General features: G+C 43.2%; 1 protein-coding gene across 14 annotated transcripts in view; it reads left to right on the top strand.

The window, feature by feature from the left end:
* MGA (MAX dimerization protein MGA) overlaps positions 1-21,911 on the top strand; it is a 96,551-nt gene that overhangs the window by 41,061 nt on the left and 33,579 nt on the right. For 6 of the 14 annotated variants that reach the window (XR_007357328.2, XR_012668966.1, XM_048855254.2 and 3 more), the window contains exons 9-17: positions 2,038-2,398; positions 3,533-3,756; positions 4,600-4,746; positions 5,188-5,260; positions 6,750-7,270; positions 9,113-9,410; positions 16,993-17,628; positions 18,253-18,552; positions 19,569-21,289. Coding sequence is in view for 11 of the 14 variants with exons in the window: in XM_048855254.2 (XP_048711211.1) it covers positions 2,038-2,398; positions 3,533-3,756; positions 4,600-4,746; positions 5,188-5,260; positions 6,750-7,270; positions 9,113-9,410; positions 16,993-17,628; positions 18,253-18,552; positions 19,569-21,289 (4,281 nt within the window). In the remaining 3 variants the exon portion in view is untranslated. Of the gene's footprint in view, positions 1-2,037; positions 2,399-3,532; positions 3,757-4,599; positions 4,747-5,187; positions 5,261-6,005; positions 6,341-6,749; positions 7,271-9,087; positions 9,411-9,875; positions 9,970-16,992; positions 17,629-18,252; positions 18,553-19,568; positions 21,290-21,911 lie in introns of those variants that run through there. The other 8 variants (XR_007357329.2, XM_048855255.2, XM_048855256.2 and 5 more) reach the window with 8 other exon arrangements.

Genomic DNA, 21,911 nt, shown 5'->3' with positions numbered 1-21,911 from the left:
TCCTTCTGTATCCTATCCCTCCCCTCCAGCGTATCTACCACTCCTCCCAGTTTAGTATCATCTGCAAATTTGCTGAGAGTGCAATCCACACCATCCTCCAGATCATTTATGAAGATATTGAACAAAACCGGCCCCAGGACCGACCCTTGGGGCACTCCACTTGATACCGGCTGCCAACTAGACATGGAGCCATTGATAACTACCCGTTGAGCCCGACAATCTAGCCAGCTTTCTACCCACCTTGTAGTGCATTCATCCAGCCCATACTTCCTTAACTTGCTGACAAGAATACTGTGGGAGACCGTGTCAAAAGCTTTGCTAAAGTCAAGAAACAATACATCCACTGCTTTCCCTTCATCCACAGAACCAGTAATCTCATCATAGAAGGCGTTTAGATTAGTCAGGCATGACCTTCCCTTGGTGAATCCATGCTGGCTGTTCCTGATCACTTTCCTCTCATGCAAGTGCTTCAGGATTGATTCTTTGAGGACCTGCTCAGTAATAGTATTTCTGCTATTCTGGGAGCTACATTGCCAATAGTGGTGTTTGGATTTGCCAGTGTCATTGGCAAGAGGCACTGCCCACCTGGGACAGAGTGAAAGCCTACTGTCTGCCCAGTAGAAGTGGCAGTTGCAAGACCCCTAACATGGGAAAAGATACATATATCAGAAAGAAAAGAGGAATAGAAAATACTAGATAAGTGCAAGAATTAATGTTGCTCTAGGAATCATAACCTTTGTACATCCTGGAATTGTAAGTGTACAAAATGTTATATTAACATAGAATTTTGATATGTATCTTAATATATTCGGTTAATTTTGTTAACTATGTACCATAAAACATACAGGTACATACATGGTAACTTGGCATTTCCTGTTTTGTTTTTTTTTTAACTTTGCACAGAATTGACGTTGCTTTAATGTATTTAATTGAAAATAAGTCCTGCTTATATCAATTCCTAGGTGTATCATTGATAGGGCCCTACCAAGTTCACGACCATGAAAAATGCTTCATGGACTGTGAAATCTGGTATCCTCCCATGAAATCTGGTCTTTTGTATGCTTTTACCCTATACTATACAGATTTCATGGGGGGAGACCAGTGTTTCTCAAATTGGGAGTCATGACCCAAAAGGGAGTTGCAGGGGGGTCACAAGGTTATTTTAGAAGTGTCACAGTGTTGCCACTCTTTCTTCTGCGCTGCTGCCTTCAGAGCTGAGCGGCTGGAGAGTGGTGGCTGCTGACTGAGGGCCCCGCTCTGCAGGCAGCAGTTCAGAAGTAAGGGTGGCAATACCATACCAGGCCATCCTTATTTCTGCGCTGCTGCTGGCAGCGGCTCTGTTTTCAGAGCTGGGATCCCGGCAGCAGCGACCGCTCTCCAGCTGCCCAGCTCTAAAGGCAGCACCACCGCCAGCAGTAGCGAAGAAGTAAGCGTAGCAGCACCACAACTCCCCCTACAATAACCTTGCGACCCTCCCACACCACAGTTCCTTTTTGGGATCAGGACCCCTACAATTACAACACTGTGAAATCTTAGATTTAAATAGCTGACATCATGAAATTTATGATTTTTAAAATCCTGTGACTGTGAAATTGACCAAAATGGACCGTGGATTTGGTAGGGCCCTACTCATTAAGTATGAATCTCAGCTCTTCTGCTTCTTGGATTACCCACTGTAGAACATCAGGTGACATGACCGCACAGCAACTTTTAGTGCAACTGTTCTCTATCCTGTCATTCAGTGTAATTTGCAGTTTCTTCTGCCCAGGGCAAGTCCTCAGCTTCCTTATAGTTGGTCTTCTGCTGACTGCAGCTTGCTCAGAGGCAGAACCAGACCTGTCAATCAGGGTGGGGTGGGCATGACCATCCCCTTGAAGACACCACTCTGTGTCCCGTCATTCAGTTTAAATTGCAAATCCTGTACCTGATGTAAATTGTGTGGTGGCATTGATTGTGTATGCAGATCTTGTATGCATGCATGTTTTTTATCTCAATAGAATTTCAAATGTATACGTATGTATTTTTTTTAAACTTTAGGCTTCTCTTAAAAATAAACCTATCCACAAAATAATCAGAAGGCGAGCACCACCGTGCAACAATGATTTCTGCCGTCTGGGTTGTGTCTGTGCTAGCCTAGCACTGGAAAAGCGTCAGCCTACCCATTGTCGCAGGCCTGACTGTATGTTTGGCTGCACTTGCTTGAAAAGAAGGGTGTTGGTAGTAAAGGGAGGATCCAAACACAAGAAAATCCTGAAGAAAGCTGTGCGTGGAAGCCTTGTATTCTATGGGCCACAAGGGGAAGAGCAGCAGGAAGAGGAGGAGTTGGAAGAAGAGGGTGATGGGGAAGAAGATGAGTTGAAACAGAAAGATAGGAGGAGGAGAAAGAAGGTGGAATACAGTGAGTATTACTAGGGGCAGAGTGATCACTCAAAACAATTTCAAAGCCATATGCTTTTTCATGAGATTTTTATGTTGAATTTATAGCAAACACCTTGCTGAATCAAGAAAGTAGGGTGAGTTCTAAGAGATTTCTGTACATGCAACTTCCACCTACTTTGCCAGAAACTAACTAGAAGCAAATCTTGTTTCCTACTTTATTGATATTTTAGAAATCTGCCTTTCATTTAGCTGCATGGTTGACATTTTTGGAACTTTTTATGGGTTTATGACTTGTAACATAGCCAGGTATCATTCAGGGTACTTGTAAAAAGTCTGTCACTTGATTATCATCCTAAATCAGTTCAGAGGCCCAGGATGTGAGTCACAACACATTGATCATTATGTAATTTGGGACTTCAGTATTATTCACTCCTTTGTTTGCTTTGCCCAGTATTTCATTAATCCTTCTCACAACAACTGAACATCTAGGGCCATATCTTCAGCTGATGTTAGTTGTCTTAGCTTCACTAACTTCAATGAAGCTATGCTGACTTCTATACCAGCTGAGGGGCTGTCCCCGAATGTGTATTGGGGAAATAAGATGGCAGCTGTCAGTAATGTATTAAACACCAAAGAGAGGTTGAAATTGATGTGGACTGTACTTTGTTCGTACTCTTAAATATTGATGGCATTGTCTCATCATGTTCCAGTCAGTTTGATTTATGGAATGAATAAGATTCTCATGCTACAGAGAAACATCACAAAGTCTTGGGTGTCTTGATTTTATTACACAATACGGAAGAAGATTGCACAATGCGTAGAACTACTTTCTTTATTTTTGTTTAATATTTAAATAGTGACAGCATTCTCTACTACTGTTGGCATTTGGTAAATGAAGATGAAGTTTAATGTAATTTTTACCTTGGTTCCTTTCCCTTTCCCCTTGGTGTGGGCAAGGACCAGCCACTCTTGCCTAGAGCTTGAGCCCAGAAAGAGAACCAGTGCTATTTCCTGGGAATGTGAGTGGTTAACTAATAGGAGGCAGTACTTAGACTTAGATGGATATTTCTGTAATTACTGTAGCATTAGATGAGACATTTTCACTGCAAAAATATGCTGTTTTAAAAAACATTTTTCCTCTTTCATTTTTCAGCTATCTGTGATACAGAGCCAGAGCAGCCTATTAGGAACTGCCCATTGTGGATAAAAGTAGAAGGAGAGATAGATCCAGAACCAATTTACATCCCAACACCATCTGTCATTGAACCAGTGAAACCTTTGGTGCTGCCTACCCCAGAGCTCTTGCCTTCCAGTAAGAACAAATCTTCCAATGGAGTCAAACCAGGGAGAGTGTATACTCCCAAACCCAACCCAGTGGTAAGCAAGGAAAGGAAGATGCTCTATTTTCAAAGGAAGAGGGCAAAACCTCCTTGTGTGTTAAAAAAACAAACCAGCCTTCACTAAAAATCTGTACAAATCAGTATCTGAAGTAGGTTGATATGAGATTTAAGTCCATAATTAGATACTTTTGTAAATAGAATTTTGGTGAGGTGGGGTTGATTTTTTTTTTCTTCCCAATTTTAAAATCCGTTTGTCTTTTATAAACACATTATTGCATGAGTACAAGTATGGACAAAAAGGGTTGTGAATTTCTAGCAATAATGCATGCTATTTTGCAAAATATAGAACATTCCATTTCCTTAAATACTTGAGCTATTCAATGTAGCTTATATAATTAATGAATGATGTGCAAGACAAATGAGGAAATATATTTTAAAAATAATGGATTTTTTGTTTTAGACCGTGAAGACATTTTGATTTCCAGTGCCAAAGCATTGAAAAGTCTGCTTTGTGTTTTAGCCCATGAAAATGTGAAAAGTAAAACCTTCCACAGGGATACTGATAGAGAAGTATGTAGAGATGTGACCAGAATTCAGCAGGTTTCCTCAAAGCAGAATCTCTCTCTTTATCATCTGCCAGGTTAAGCAGAATAGTTGTCTTTGCACCTAGATTTTTTACTTAAAATAAAACTTAATTCAGAAGTAAAACCTAGATGGAGGTCTGGTACTAGGAAGGAAACTGCCCCTTTGAAAGCAGGAGCACTCCTTGCTATTTTTTCTGTTTATTGAAGCACTGCTGGAGGTAAGGGACACTAGAATGTGGAGCTGTTTCACAGCTTGGATATGTATCTCGAATGAAGTGGTTCTGTTTGAGTTGCAGATTCGGGATGAGGACAAGGATCCTGTTTACTTGTACTTTGAGAGGATGATGACTTGTGCCCGGGTCCGAGCGTATGAATGCAAAAGGGAGGAAAAAAAGCAGCAGAAGGACCCATACATCTGTAATTCAAATAATTGTACCAGAAAGGTGAGATGTCACCTTTTGACCACAAACTCCTCTATTGACTATTTCATGCGTTAAGATGTTGGACAATATTTTCATAAGCACCCAAGTCATTTTTGAAGATGGGACTTAGGCTCCTAAATCATTTAAATGTTTTTGAAAAATTTATCCACAGATTCAGTGTGAAATTTGTCTTATCTGGAATCCTCCTGCAGCCAGATGTAGGATTATGTGTAGTGCTTTAAATGTCCATTCATTCATAGAGCCATCCTGAGGTTGGAACTGTATTTTTGGAAATGCTAGTGTATATGTTTCTTTACTCTGTTAAGCTCTGGACATTAGAGTGGTGAACTAGTCTATTTTAAAACATGTTTTAATGTTGAAGAAAATGTCATGTCATGTTTAAAATAAAATTTTTCTTTCTTCACCTTCCCCGTCCCAACTTATTCTTTCTCCTTCTCCCAGGAGCATGATCCTGAGCACCAGACCTTTAAAAAAGAACTTTGTGAGATGGAGAAAGACACTGATAAATCAGGAGGTAAGATTTGAGTTTTGAGCTTAACTTAACTGCCTGCTACCTGTAAGTTTCTGGTAAAAATATTGTAGATATTGATGAAACCAAGGGCAGCCATGCAGGGAGAGTCCAAGAAGGTGATATGCCTAGAACTTTCATAAGGCAATCTGAGACCCATTTAACCGGGTATGGTACCTTTAAATGGTATACCAAAGTACTCTATTTGTAATTTTCAACACTTCAGGTCTTGTGTTATTACAGTTATTAATAAAATTCTTATGTTCTTGATTCAGTCACCTGATTTGTCAGGAAGTGTATATGAGTACAGTGGGAAGCAAAACAGGTTAAATGTCTAGACCAAGTGCTGCTCTAAAATTTAAAATGACAGTTATTACGATGGCTTGGTTAGTGGTACAAGGCTTTGTTGCACAGTAGACTTGTGTTCGCAAGTGACCATAAGATGCTTGGGGGTTTTTATTAATACACACTCGTTCCAGAAGGCTCAGATACCCACGTTACACTGTCAGGCTTGTGGAGTCCTTCGTAGAATATTCCAGCTAGAGTTATATGGGGCAAGGGAGTGCCTTCACCATTATGCTTGGCACTGTTTTGCAGCAACCTCCATTAGTTTGAATTGAAAGGTTAAGATAAACTGACTTTTCTCAGTGCATAATATAAAACTGAATTTGAAACTTCCAGTCCGTAAAGAAGTAGATTAAATAAGTGTCTGGAATAATATCTTGCATTTATACGTTATCTTTCAACTCAGAGTGTCCCATAGGGTGCTACGAGCTTTAAAAATGTTATACAGACTAAAGAGAACACATCATCCACCACTGAATAAGCTGCCTTTGAGGTGAAATGTGGCAACTATTTACAGTGCATAGCAACACTCTACAGTTAAGGATGGGAAGTGGAAAAAATACATCCATTTGAAAATGCCGGTGAATTTAGGTAGGCAGAAATTAATTACCAGATTTAAACTTGGCCAGGACATAGGGCTCAACATCCTTACTATTTTCAAAAAGTGCCATTGAATCGCTAATGACAACAAAAGGTCAAGCCTCTGTCTTTTGTAGGAGACCTAAAATAGCACTGTGCTTGCTCCCTAATGCCATTATGGGACATTGGTTCTTTTCTGACTCCCAGGGAAAGTGCCACCTACTGAATCACCAACACCACTCTCTGCTGCATGTTAGTGTTTCTTGGAGTTCTTGCCTCTCTGTGCTGAACTGACCCAGCCTTGTTTAGCTTGTGAGATGTGATGGGATTGCAATACAAGGTGGTATGGCTGCATGGAATGAACCATAAGGAGGATGGAATTGTTAGTTCTCCATTGAGATTTTATCGGTTTTTGTATCACTGAAGTGGGGAGTGGTACTCTGAGCTATTATTTGACTTCTGTTTCCTTGCTGCTAATACAAGGGTGGAGGTGGGGAGAATAAAACTATATTGAATGTCCAGGTATTAAAATTCCATAGTATTGCAGAAACCTATTTCAATTCTTTCTCAGAGGAAAGCTGGTGGTCTTCCCGTAGTGAGGGGGAATCCTCCTCCACCTCCTATGTTCGTCACACTACTCCAGGTGGGCCAACCAAACTTATCGAGATTATCTCTGACTGCAACTGGGAGGAGGATCGCAATAAGATCTTAAGCATCCTATCACAACACATCAACAGTAACATGCCACAGTCCCTCAAAGTGGGTAGCTTCATTATTGAGTTGGCTTCAGAGCACAAGTCCCGGGATGAGAAGAATCCTCCCGTCTATTCCTCCAGAGTGAAAATCTCAATGCCTTCCTGCCAGGACAAGGGTGAGAAGCCTGAGATGCCTGTCTTGGAGACTCCCGCTAGTGCAGTGTCATCATGCAAAATATCAGAAAACATAAAGTTCTTGCGGGCAGATACCTTGGACAAACTACAGGAGAAGTTGCAGGGGGGAAAAGGCTTGCCTTTTTATACAGGGCTTTCTCCTGCAGGAAAGCTGGTCGCCTACAAACGCAAAGCTAATTTGAGCCCCTCAGGCTTGATTCAGGTGGGTCCTTCTGCCTTTACTGTGGAGATTAGATTCCATTTCCTCCAGTGTTCCTGAACTCCTTCATGGTACAAGAACTTACTGACTGCCTGGCCCTTTGTCTGTCAAATAGACTTTCATGCTATCTGGGAGATGTTGCGGTTAAGTCTGCAGTCAGTTACACAGGCTTGTCGCTTTCAGGAGTCAGTCAGTCCTAACATTCTGTATGCAGATTAGAAGTCTGAAGCCTAGTCATTTAGATTGTCCTGTTGCTTGTTTTGTGGGTTGGGTAGCCAAGGTGCAAAAACTTTATCAGGGTCTTTCTGATACTGTATTTGGAAAACTTACAACAGATGCAGTTGGCTCTGTCTTTAATCAATGAGTGCCCAGGGCCACAGAAGAAATATACTTAGAGAGAGATGCACGCTGGGGAAGATACTTAAAAGGAGACTGAACAAACTTAATTGCTTTGTGCAATAACTTATCATCCTTATCTGTCTGCTTATCCCTTTCAGACAAGGTTTTTTATCTTGAAGTGATGTCATAGTCCTGAATCTGAAATCAGTTGGTTTCTTGGAAATTATTGGTATCACAAATTCAGCATTATGAATTAACTGTAGGATCAAGTAGGAGGGGATAAACTGTGAAGTCAGGTGAAGCCTCTTGTTAAATATAGATATCTTTGATAGAGAAAGCAGTGAGAACATGTTGGGAAAAGCATATGAATGAAAAAAGAGCAAACTGTGTTTGTGTGAAGTTATACAAATACAGTGCCAGCATAAGGAGAAGCCGAACAAATATATACATGTTTAACTTGACTGAATAATTCATCAGCAAAAACAGTCTTAGACCAAGATTTTCAAGAGTGACTAGTGATCTAGGGTACCTCCATTTTTGGGACATCTTAAGTAGACCTGATTTTCAGAAGGTGAATGTTCATCTCTCTGAAAATCAGTCCCCTTTAATGTGTCTCAAGTTGGGCATCGAAAATAACCAGTCTGTTTTTTAAAATATTGACTTTAGTCAGTAGAGCCTCTTCTAGATTTATTTTGAAAGCTTAGAGGGTGCTGTTGACATGATGAAAATTAAAATAGTTTAATATAGCCAGAAAATAAACAATAAAGCTCTACAGCTTAGAGTTTCACAGTGCAGTGACCACAGGTGTGTAGTCCATTCTTCTTGAAGATGTTCTACTCCATCTGTCTCCCAAACAACCACTCTTGTAGACCTTCCTTTTAACTCCTGTGCAACGGGAGGGAGAAGCTGAGCTGGAGCTAACCCCTTATTCAAATGGGACCAAGTGGCATCCTGCATCCTATCAGAATAACAAATAATAGCAAGAGTAATAATGAAAAATATTGCCAAAGTAAATTGTTTTGCAGTCTCGTTTCAAAGACTTGTCCCAATGTGCATGGCACTCTAAGTATTCTTTCTTCTGCGTCTCCGGACAGCCACCAAAGGCAATTAGTTTAGTTAAAGAGTGATACATTCAAAGCTTCATCCTCACCAAGTATGAATATCCATCTTTAGTCAAGACTGAGACATAAGCCGAAGTGCAAAAAAGATATGTGTCAGCTTCATTCTACTTCATTTCAGTATCTTTAGACTCTATGGTTCTTTGAATATCTTTCCTCCTAGAGTCTGAATGGCATCTAAAATCTATGGGTTATGTAGAGATGTAAAATAATTTCTTGGAGTTATCCTGAGCAGAAAGCAGATTAATAATGCCCATTCTGAATTGCAATGTTACTCTGAAAAGCACTTCTGGAAATCCCATGGAATGAAACCCCTTGTCCAAAGGTGGTAAGTTAGCAAGTTTTTTTTTTTTTCCTTCACAGAATTTCCCTTTTCCACTTCTTTCAGGTTAATGGTAAAAGTTATCCTCAGGCCAAACTCCTTTTGGGACTGATGGGGGCATTACATCCAGCCAATCGGCTAGCTGCTTATATCACAGGCAGGCTGCGACCCACAGTACTTGATCTCTCAACCCTCAGTACTGTGATCTCCAAGGTAGCATCCAATGCTAAGGCAGCTGCTTCCGAGACACCATCAGTCCAGGTGCCCACCACATCAACTCCCCAAACTACATCCTCCATCAGCACTACTTCAGCCCCCACTGTGACGACTCTGAAAGCTCATGTCCCAGCACAGAGACAGATAGGTAGGTTGGAACTTAATTACTGTATTTTAAATTGCCTGAAGCATAAAATAGAGAATGAGTGTACAGCATTGCTGTTGATTTCTGTCCAAGAGCGCACACTGCCTTTGGCTCTTACAGTTGCCTACCTAAACTGCCTCTGCAATAAATAACTTCTTTACCTAAAACACTAAATTTTGTCTTAGGTTAGAATTATGTTTGCAAAGGCTGAAAATGTGCTGTGGTAGTATTGATTAAATAAAAAGTCAGGACAAAGGAGGTTGAGTGGAAAAGCACAAATTAAGTGTTTAAAGTTGGCTTTTTGTTCTGACTGGATGTTTCTGATTTGAACCTTCTTATCTTTGTCATCGGCCTTTATTGGTGAGACTTTCTTAAACCCCAAGGTTAAAAGAATTAGGATGAGTCTAGTCTGTTGTTCTTCACTTGTATTTTTATTTTTCTAATGGTGGTGTTTCACTTGAACTTCAGGTGTCATGTCAGTGTAAGGTACGAAAACAGCAAAGACACATGAAGAGATGTAATGAAAAGCAAGATGGTCAAATCTGGATTAAGAGAACAACATGTGAGCAGCCATATCACACTGGTCTCTAATTTCATTAGGTTTCACAAGCTAAGCAGGGTTGGTCCTAGTCAGTTCTTGGATGGGAGACCTTCCAAAGCGTAAATGAAAGGTTCTTCTAGTAGTGTCCCTATGGATGCTCCACTATGTGTGTGCTTGCCTCCTTGCACTGCTGATGGGAGAATTTCGGTAGTAGTGTCTGTTAGGCCCGCACATGTGCAGTCTTTCCTCATGTCCCACTACGAGGCTAGCCAGCGTGTGTGGGCTAACCTGCCCTCAGTTCCTTCTCAATTGCCCCTGGCTAGAGATGGAGCCATTAGCAGTCTGTTTGTGACCATTAGCTTCTTTAACATTTCTATAGTTAGCCTCCCCAGTCTTAGCTGTAGTTTTTTTTCTCTTTCTGAACAAAAAAGACTGTATTTTCCCCCTTTTTTTGTTGGGGACCCTTCCCCCAACAGGGTGTGCCCGGTTCACTGGGCTTCAGGAAGTGCCTCTTCTGCAAAGAAGCTGTCCCTGTCGCAGACAAGCACTCCCTGGTGCATACACTGCCTCAGGGAAGGCCACATCCCACAGAAGTGTGATGTCCACCAGCAACTCAGACCCATGTCTTGAATGGTCAGGAAGCTGAGACAAAAGATCATCTTCATGGAGGCAGCCCTTAAACTCCCTCCCCACCCCCCCAGACCTGCAGCACGAGTCACCTGGCAGATGTGAGTCTTCCCCACAGCCCTCAACATCCAAGGACTGTGGGTCGAAGAAATCAGTCGCAAACCCCTCTTGTAATTCATCGAAAAAGAGACTGGGAAGTGAGCCCCAAGAGGGATGTTAGGTATTATCAATATTGTCTGCACTGAGATAATCCCAGCCTGGTACCCACAGCTCACGAAGATCTGGAATGGCAGGTACCATTAACATGCTTAAGGCACTGGCACAGGGTCAACAGTATCGACAAACAAAGGTAGGAGCCAGCACTCCAGTAAGAAGATGCTGCCGGTACACGCTGTACCATTGGTGCTGTCATCAATGCCCCATCCAGCACCAGCGTGGTTGGTACAGGCAAGATCCCAGATGCCCTCAGTACCACCAGTGGCACCAGGTTGGTCAGAACCACTGGAATTCCCGCACTCGAGAGACCTCCAGTATCTGATGTACCGGAGGCTCCTTTTCTTGGCACTGGGATCTCGGCACCAGTTCTTCTCTGCTACCCTGCCACCCACTTCCACTCTCTACTGTGGACTCAGACAGCGAGCCAGAGAAGGCCATTTCCCCTTGTTTCTCTTGTGCTCCCTATGGTGCCCACTATCAAGAGGTCTCCTGAGCACACCCTCAGATGGCCCCACCACCACCACCTTGGTACACTAACCATAGGCACTACCACTGGGCTCTATTCCATCTCCCCAGTGGCGGTACTGGGATCCTTGGGTTGCATATCATCCCCACACTTCTCAGGTTTCCAGCTTTACCCGTGAACCCCCGAGATATTCCCCCTCGGCCATGGCATCCAGAACTTCGAAACCTCTGGAGGAGATTGTGGAGGAACAGGAGGGCGGCACTGAGGAAGAGGTGACTCCGAAGACCAACATATCTTCCTCCCCACCCAGATGAGGCCATCGTGCCTCCACCACTGTCCTTAGCTGATGACTTCCGGCTTTTCCAGGACTTGGCAGAAAAAATTACAGATACTTTGCAGATACCCTTGGAAGTCAAGGACACCCATTACAAACTAGTTGACACAGTACACTCATCCTCTAAAATAGCCAACCCCATTAATGAGGCTCTCCTGGACCCCGCAAGAAACATATGGCAGACCCAGCATTGGTGATGCCTACTTGTACGTGGGCTGATAAAAAAAAAATATTATGTCCTGGTTAGGGAGACGGAATTCCTCTTCTCCCACCAACTCCATCATCGTGGATGCTGTAAATTCTTGGGGCCGTCAACACCAAATGAGGTCCACTCCCTACGACAAGGATTGGAAACGCTTGGACTTCTTTGCCAGTAAAGCCTATTCCTTGGCCACCCTGTAGTTCCAAATCGCTTATTATCAAGCCATCTTTGTCAACTATTCGAAACGTAGCAACTTTATTGATCAGCTTCCCGAGTCACAGCATGACCAATTGGATGCTATCATCCAGGAGGGACAGCTAGTAGCCAAAACAGTGCTACAGTCTGCCCTTGATGCAGCTGATACAGTGGCCTGGTCCATCTCCACAGCAGTGGTTATGCAACATGCGTCATGGTCACACCTTTTGGACTTCCCTAAAGAGGTGAAGTTGACTGTTGAAGACCTTCCCTTTGAAGGCACCAAGCGCTTTGTGGTGAAGATGGACATCTCTCTTCATATCCTTAAAGATTCTGTGGCCACTCTCTGATTTGTTAGGGATCTACATGCCTGGACAAAAGAGAGAATTCAGTCCACAGCCCCAGCACAAACCACGCAACTCCCAGTACACAAGTCAGTGCTATTACAGACCTCAGAAGAAGAAATCTAGGTTCCCCAGGCGTAAACCATCTGGCCCGCAGCCTTCCACGTCACAGCCATTCACCTCCAAACACCAATTTTGATGTGTTGGTCAAGGCATCAACGGGCCACTCCCACCCACCCCCCACCCCCAAACAGCTGACCAACATTTCCTACCCATTTGGCTCGTCTTGCAATGTTCTGCAGCACCTGGGAACGTATAACATTGGATCAATGGGTCCTGGAAATTGTTCGCAATGGGTATTCCATCTACTTTATCTCCCTCCCTATTCTGCAGCACCCTACCCTGTGGCCCTTTTCAGGGACCCTTCTCATGAGAGTTAACTACAGCAAGATAGATTTGTCTCCTCCAGTTAGGAGACATAGAACCAGTACCTCGGCATCTACGAGGCAAAGGTTTTTACTCTCGCTATTTTCTAATACCCAAGAGGAAGGGACGTTGGAGACCCATACTAGACCTCAGAGCACTCAACAAGTTTATCAAAGCTCAAAAATTCAAGAGGGTCACTCAAGCTATGATTATTTCAGCCTTGGAACAGGGAGACTAGTTTTTGGCCCTCGACCTTCAGGACACCTACTTCCATATCACAGTCCTTTCGTCCCACAGACTGTTCCTCAGATTTACCCTGGGACAAAACCACTAACAGTACAGAGTACTCCTCATTTGGGCTATTATCAGCTAAAGAGTATTTTCCGAGGTCCTCTCAGTAGTGGCCATGCACCTGTGCTCCCAAGGGATCATGATTTGCCCTTACCTAAACAATTGTCTCCTCAGAGCCCGGTCCTTCCAAGAGGCTCACCATGTCACCAAATCCACAATGGACTTGTTCACGGAACTGGGCCTACAGATCAATGGCCAGAAGTCAACCTCACTCCAGTGCAACGTCTGGAATTCATAGGCACCGACCTCAACTTGTTACAGGCCAGAGCCCTCCTGCCTCAACACAGATTCCTCTTTTTGGCCACACTTAGAGAGACCATTCAAAACAACCCACAAATTTCAGCAAGACACTGTCTACAACTTTTGGGGCATATGGCAGTGGGCACAGTGGTAATACCACATGCCAGGCTTCATATGTGATGTCTCCAGATGTGGTTTGACTCGATTTACAGACCAAATGGAGACCAACTAGACAAACCCCTGTCACTACCCACCAGGATCAAAAACTCCTTGGACTGGTACTTACCTGCAAAAATGTTTCCCAAGAGATCCCCTTTTCACAAACCTCACCCCATCCCCTGTCATTGTTTCTCACCACCGATGCATCCCTCATAGGACGAGGCGCACATCTAAACGACCTCACAATACAAGACAAGTGGTCATCCATGAAAATATCCCTTCACATCAACCACCTTGAGCTCAGGGTGGTCAGGAATGCCTGCGCCCATTTCCTTCCACTGATTAAGGTATTGCACACAAGAGTCCTAATAGACAACATAGCGTTCATGTACTACATAAACCGACAGGGGGAAGCTAGAGCACCCTCCCTGTGGGCAGAAGCAGTAAGAGTATGGAATTGGTGTATCTCCCACAATGTTACATTATCAGAGGCTTACCTTCAAGGTGCACACAACTCGATGGCGGACAGTCTCAGTTGCATGTTCCCACACAACCACAAATGAGAGATAAACCCAGCAGTACTCCACAACCTATTCAGGCGGTGGGGAACACCAACCACAGACCTGTTTGCCATTCACCTGAACAAGAAAATGTGCACGTTACAGCTTTAGAGTAGGGATAGGGCAACACTACCTGAGCAATGCTCTCCTTCCCTGGGACAGGGAACTTCTCTATGCCTTTCCTCTGTTTCCCCTGCTGTCAAAAGTCCTATTAAAAATAAAAAGAGAAGGAGCACATGTCCTACTAATCACTCCCACTTGGCCAAGATCGACTTGGTGCCCTTACCTGTCACAACTCGTGACTGCCCACTGATCTCTCTCCATGCCACTCCTAACCTCCTCTCGCAGAACGAAGGACGCACTCTACATCCCAACCTGGGATTCTTCGCCTCAGGGCGTGGCTCCTTCATGGTTCCAGTGCATAGAGAGCTCCTGCTCGAAGGAGGTACAAGAGGCATTGCTACACAGTAGAAAGTCCTTGACATGCCGTACTTACCTGCAAAAATGGTCCAGGTTCCGGATTTGGTGTACTTCCCAAAAAATCTCCCCAACATCTGCAGCTCTTCCAAAGATCCGAGACTATGTACTGACTCCAAAAAATATCGGGACTATCTCTCAGTTCTCTTCGGGTCCACCTAGTGGCTATAGCAGCCTTCCACTGACAAGTAGAGGGATACTCAGTGCTATCACACCCAACCACTAACCGATTGCTCTGGGGTATAGCAAACCTTTTCTCATAACCCTGACATCCCAACCCTACATGGGACCTAACCCTGGTGTTGAAAGGCCTAACTAGACCTCCTTTGGAACCCGTAGCCACCTGTTCACTTACACACCTCTCAGTGAAAATGGCCTTCCTGATAGCAATCCTCTCGGCTAGGAGAAGAGGAGAAATAGTGGCTCTGATGGCACATTTCCCTCTATACAGTATTCTTTTGGAACAAGGTTAAGCTCAGGCCAAATACAAAATTCATCCCTAAGGTAACCTTCCAGCACCACATGAACCAGTTGATTCACCTTCCAATTTTTTACCCCAAGCCTCACTGTGACAACAGGAAGGCTATATTGCATACACTAAATGTCAGGAGAGCCCTAGCATTTTACCAGGCTAGGACAATTATCTGGTTTGCAACATGACCTCTCTGGGTAGTATCCACGCACACTCCATGAGGTCAGTCTCCTCATCCGTTGCCTTCTTCAAGAATGTCCCTATCTCAGAAATTTGTAAAGTGGTGAGATGAGTGTCAGTCCATGCCTTCACAGAGCACTGTGATTGCTGGAGACTCCACCTCCGACGCCATCTTCGGCTCCACAGTACTGCCATTTTTTAACTGACCCAACTCCAAAGCCCCAGCCCTCCATTAGGGATATTGCTCAGGAGTCACCTGCAGTGGAGCGCCTGTAGGGACATTACTGGAAAAAGAAGTTACTCACCTTGTGCAGTAATGATGGTTTTTCGAGATGTGTCCCCCTATGGGTGCTCCACAACCCACCCTCCTCTCCTCTACTTCATAGTTCTTGTCTATGACTTTGCGGTAGAGAAGGAACTGAGGAGGGTTAGCTTGCCTGTGCTGGTTAGCCTCATGGCAGGGCACAAGGATAGGCGATGCATGTGTGGGCCAAATGGACACTGCTACTGAAGTTTTCCGATCAGCAGCACAGGGACGCAAGCACACCTTCAGTGGAGCACCCATAGCAACACACATCTCGAAGAACGGTCATTACTGCACAATGTGAGTAACTACTTCGTCTGAAAGACATGTGTGGCACTCTTTTATCTGAGTCAGTACTGAAATGGAACTTCAGCATGGCGTGATGGGATACTGTGCTATAGGAAGTGCTATCTTTTGGGTAAGATGTGAAATCCAGGGGCCCAACAACTTGGTCATTAACAATTCCAAGAAGCTCTGGGCAACAGAAGGGGGTGTTAATTTGTGTTTTGGCAAAATTCTGATTTGTGGTTAATTGTGTTCTTCCTACCTAAATACCCCCTGCAGTGTAAACTGGATGTGCTGTTTTCTCCTTTCTGTAGTAAACTTTTGCATTGTATTTCTATGCAATTTTGAAGAGGTGGCTGCATTTCAGTGGTGGGTGAAGTAATTTTTGCATATCTAATGTATAAAAACTGTTTTGGAATCCTTCTGGACTGAAGGTGCTACATACATGAAAGAGGATGATATTTTTTATTAAGAGTTAGGCTTGCCTTGTGGTAATCCTCTGTGCTGTCACACTAGATAACCAGATTCTATTCCCCAGCTGATAAGGGTCTGGGGTGCTATGGAGACAGCATTCTGAACCCTGGAGAGCAAGGGATGGAGGGGAGGGAGCTTCTCAATAGTGACTCCCTCTGCTTGCTTGAACATTGTGTCTAAGGGGAGTCCCATCCACTCCTCAGCTGGAAGGGTGTTGATTTCAACGTGAAGGGCATGGCAAACCCTACCCCAACTTAAAAATAAGTGGCTGGCGTAACAAGTGGATGCAGTGTTAAGGGGATGGAGACCAAGAAGCAGTGAAAGGAGGAAGACCTCACAGAGAAGCTTTTATGGGAAGAGTTTAAGAATTAGTGAATCCCTTATGAGCCAATTATTTCCTGTTCCTTTTTTCATGTACTGAAATTGTAATTCTCTATTTGTAGTGTCACAATAAAGATCGTAATGTCATAGAGCCTGATTCTTTTGCATGGCTAGGAAGAAATGCAGCAGAAAGTTGTAAATCTTGAATAAAACATAATTTTTTAATAATGTAAAGCCTGTTCATGACTATAATAAAGTGAATGGCCATGTTTTGAAATGTTTCAGTTCATATACAAGGTGCTCTTTAACAACATTGGGGCCTTAATTTTTGCTAAATTGACTACTGCAGCACCTCATGCAGGGCAAAGAGGGAACCTGTTGAGATTTTGACCTGCAAGTTTTTATTTGCAGCTGCTCGACCCTCACCTGGTGGTGTGTTCACACAGTTTGTGATGAGTAAAGTTGGAGCTCTGCAGCAGAAGATTCCTGGAGTTAGCACACCCCAACCCCTGACAGGGCCACAGAAGTTCAATGTCAGGCCTACACCAGTAATGGTCGTCACTCCAGTGGTTCCCTCAAGGTCATCTCCAGTTTACTGCACTGTCTCTTCTCCCATCACTGCAGCTACCACCACCTCTCCAGTTACTTTAGAAAGTGTTACCACTGCAGCATCATCTACTGTGACCACTACCGGCCATACAAGAGCGAATGAATCTACCCACTCTCCTCCTGGCATTGCCATTACTGGTGCTCCTGGAACACCTGAAACCAGCGCCTGTACTACTGTCTCACCGACTACCCCTGCAGCCACTGTGAACATAGCAAAAGCAACTGGAATGACTACACCAGTAGCTACCATATCATTCCCTAAATCTGTAGTAACTACGCCAACCATTAATCATCCTGTTCTTACCACCACCTCATCCCCAGTTGTGGTGACAACAACTGCAGTCACATCCATGGTGACCACTCCAACCTCGTCTGTTGGTTCTGTTCCTATTATACTTTCTGGAATTAATACAAGTCCTTCACTGAATCCAAGACCAGGTAAGGTTCAGGCACTACTGGCTAATTTGTTGCTGGAAACACTGGTTGCATCAGAATTGGAATAAGTCTGCAACTGTACAGTTCCATCAGAGAGAAAATAGTGGGACGAGGCTACTCAGTGGAATGGGGTATGGAGCCTTCACCTCTAAAGTTTCTGCTTTGAATTCAGGTCAGGCTGTTAGTAAACAGAAACTGTAGCCATGTGATTGTTCACTGTGTAATGTGAAATGAGTTGATGGTTTCAGACTATTTCCTAGCTGATAAATGTCTTATCACAAAACCATCACTACCACAAAGGCTAAGAACTAGGCACGAAAGCAGATAATTACCCTCTCAGTCCATGAATCTTTCACATGGTTGAGGAAATTATTAACAGAGTAGAGTGGAGAAGATTGTACTGCCCTGGTCCATGCTATATGTGTTTTGTGGATAAATGGAGGATGTTGAAACTACCTCTTATAAAATAGTTTTTAAAGGGATATTGTTAGTTGAAAAATGACACTTCTATCTGAAAACATCTTACCTACTTTTGTGACAAGTAAAGCCAAATAATTTATGTGATTGTTTCTGTTAAGGAGTATTGTGAATCATATTATGAATTCTATTTTTGTACTAACTTTTCAGAAGATGGTTCTTCTCAGACTACAACTGCAAGCCCCCAAGGGCTGTCTTCTGGAACAGAGAAGCGTGTAGGACCTCGATTACTGCTGATTCCAGTGCATCAAGGTTCTCCTGCTTTACGACCCCTCCATAATATGCAGCTTGCTCAGGGGCATAGGATGATCCTGCAGCCTCTCAGGAGCCCTGGTGGGGTAAACCTATTTAGACATCCCAACGGACAGATCATCCAACTTGTTCCACTGCATCAGCTCCGAGCTGCTGGCACCCAATCCAACATTCAGCCAGTAATGTTCCGCAATCCAGGTACAAAGTCTTTGCCATTCTTTCCTGAATCTTCAGCGTATTGTTTGCGGTAAATCTTGTAGCAGATGAGCTTTCCTTCGTCACGTGCCCCTTTTTCCACTGAAAGTCAAAGTAATTGCATAGAACTAGTACAGGGCACTAGGATTATTTGTGTTTTGAGATTTCACCACCACACTGCCAAGAAAAAAATGCCCATAATGTGTCTTGCTTGTGTAGGTTGGGAGAGTGAAGTCTAATCATTCAGATATGATGTGATGTTGGATGAAATATCACTTGTCTTCAACTGAAAAAATGTTGTCAGTACTTCCTTTACACAAAATTTAGGAATTTTGTGCGCTAGGTAAAGACTTTTTTATGTCTAGCAAAGGGTCAATGTATTATCTCAGCACTATTTTAAAGAAATTGGATTGATCACTTCAGTGAGTATAAATCTGACCATTTGCCACTAGCCAAAATTGTTCTGACAAATAATGGCTTTTTAGATTAAATGAAAAATTTTGTGAAAAATTAATTTTCATCAAATTTCAGAACTGTTCATTTTGTTTTGGTGAGGAAAATTACACTATTTTACATTTTAAAGAAGAGAAAGAGGGACAAGTAAAAAAAAAAAAGTGAGTGTTCCTTCCCATCACCACCAAAATGAAATGAAATATTTTAAATTTGAATTGTTTTGAAATTTTCTGACAAAATTTGTAAAGGAGAGAGAGTTCATTTATTTTGAATTGTTTTTATGAAAACTTTTTTCTCACTGGATCTAATGACCACCTTTTCAACACATTGATGAAACTTGTGCATTAACTGACAAAATGTGGAAGAGTGTGTCCTTCGTGGAAATCTTATGGTAGCATGCCTCTTATGCAGCACTAATTGTTATATTGTAATTCTGTGGTTTAGTACTTAATTATATTATAATCCTTGGAAGAAGATCTTTCTGCTTTAATTTATATAACCTCAAATACTAGAATCAGGAGGAGTGATTCTAGGAAATAGTGATTAGTGTTTCATCTCTCTCATAGGTTCTGTTGTAGGAATCCGGTTGCCTGGGCCTTCTAAGCCTCCTGAGACACCTGTATCACCTACGTCCTCCATTTCTGTTCCTTCGGTTTCCCCTGTCAAAAACCCAACAGTACAAACGGTTGGATCCAAGTCTGTACCTACAGCTAATTTGGTCACTCAAGCATCATCCATCCTTCCGTCGGTACCCAGTTTTGTGTCACAAGCAGGCACCCTGACTCTGCGGATCTCTCCTCCAGGAGCAAGCAGTGCTGCAGGTCAGACAGGCTCTGAATCTAAAATAACGTGTAGCTCAGGTGGTCAACCAACTAATGCTGCCAGTCTCATACCCCTTCAGTCTGGCAGTTTTGCCTTGCTTCAGCTCCCAGGACAGAAGTCTGTCCCAAACTCTATTCTTCATCATGTTGCATCCCTCCAGATAAAGAAAGATTCCCAGAATGTAAGCCAAAAGGATGAGTCTAGTCCTACTAAGCAGCAAGAGCCTGAGAAGTCTTCACATTCAGAAGATGTAGAAGTCATGGAGTCAGAGGTCACAGTGTCAGATAGCAAACAAGAGGAAAATGAGTTGCCAGCAAATCAGTCAAATAGTACTGATGAGTCTGCAGCTGATGTGATCATATCTGACAGAAACTCCACTGTCTCAGAGATGGCTGAGAAGGATCCGGAGATGCTGGAGGATTACTCAGATGACGTTCCCACCTTCCAGCATGATGTTTCTGCAGATGTGATATCATCAGACCACTCATACATCAGTGAGAAGCCAATCAGTGAGAAAAACAAAGTGATCACTGAAAAGAAAGGGGACTCTGTACATTCTGAAGAAGTATTGGAGGAAGTTTCAGATAACTCAGAGACTATTTCAGAATTACTAGGTCAAGCAGTAGTTGCTCCTGCAAATACTGTATATCCAGAGAGTCCCAGGGAGCAGGAGGAGATTGCAATGTTAAAGAGCCATGTGGAGGAGTACACGAGCACTGTACAAGCAGAGAGTCCAGATACTGAACAGGAGGGAAATGCAGAGCCACAGAAAAAGGGGGAAGAGAAGGGGAATGCTGCACAGTCACAGAGTCCACAGGAAAAGCAAGAGATTTATGCACAGCTGGAAAGCAAAGACAAGCAGCAGGAAGGGACTCAACCACTTCAGAACCAAAAAGAGCTCCAGGACAGCAGTGCTCAGCCAGAAGTCAAAAGGAAGGAATGTGAGGACTCTGTAGAGACCGAGAACATAATGGAGGAACGGGAAAATAAATCAGAGATCATTTATACAAAGGAACATGATAATAATTCAGGGGAGATGCCTGTGGAAAGTACAGATGAGTGTAAAAGAAACCTAGATGTCCAGGAAAAACTTAACTCTCCTAACCAAGAACAAGGCACCACTGGTTTTCAGAAAGCAAGTGAAAATGCTAAGGGTAACTCAATTCATGTCAATAGTTCTTGGAACACAATATCTAGTAAGACAACTGATTTAGACAACAAAAGTAACACTGAGAGAGAGAACAAAATTGAGAAATCTGTTAAAGGTTATATCCTGACCCCAGAACAGAGATCACAAGAACCCAAACACCACAAAAAGGGTTATACTCCTACTGTTGATATTACCATTGATGATGTGGAAGAGGAGGAGGAAGATGATGATGAAAAAACTGATGATTCTGCTGATGAGATGCTGGATGGAGCTTCTGATTTCCAGAGTGAAGAGGAAGTGGATGTGGAAAAATTGGTGAGTATCTATCTCTTCTTAAAACTAAAAATCCTCCGATTTTTGAAAGATAATTTAAAAAATCAACAAACTAATCGTGTGTCCAGACACAGTAGGCGCCTAGAAGGCTCACTGGTAGTTAATGCGCTGGTCTTCTGTTACTTCAGAAGACCTGGATACGGGTCTCAAGTGAATATATTTTTGGTTTCATTCTAGTTATACAAACTCCAGACACAACTTGGCACTATTAGTGACATTTCTTCTGTTTCAGAAATTCACAAGACTGGAAATAGAGCTGTCTGTTTCACAGATAAGGATTGAAATGAATTGGCAGAGCTCTAGTATGAATATTGTTCATTGGTAGGACCCTACCAAATTCACAGTCCATTTTGATCAATTTCATGGCAAGAGGATTTTAAAATTGGTCAATTTAGCATTTTCATATGTTTTCATCTGAAATGTCAGTGTTGTAACTGAGGGGGTCCTGACCCAAAAGGAGGTCATGGGGGGGTCACAAAGCTTATGTAGGGGGGTCATGGGATTGCCACCGTCTTTCTGTGCTGCATTGAGCCGGGCTCTGAAGGCAGCAGCCACGGCACTTCCTGCAGCCAGGGGAGATTCCCAGAGGTGGAGGTGGGTCTGA

Source organism: Caretta caretta, chromosome 6, assembly GCF_965140235.1.
Source record: "Caretta caretta isolate rCarCar2 chromosome 6, rCarCar1.hap1, whole genome shotgun sequence".
In the NCBI taxonomy this organism is placed as follows: Eukaryota; Metazoa; Chordata; order Testudines; family Cheloniidae; genus Caretta; species Caretta caretta.
The sequence above is the reverse complement of the archived record's forward strand: the minus strand, read 5'-3'. Positions and strand labels throughout refer to the sequence as shown.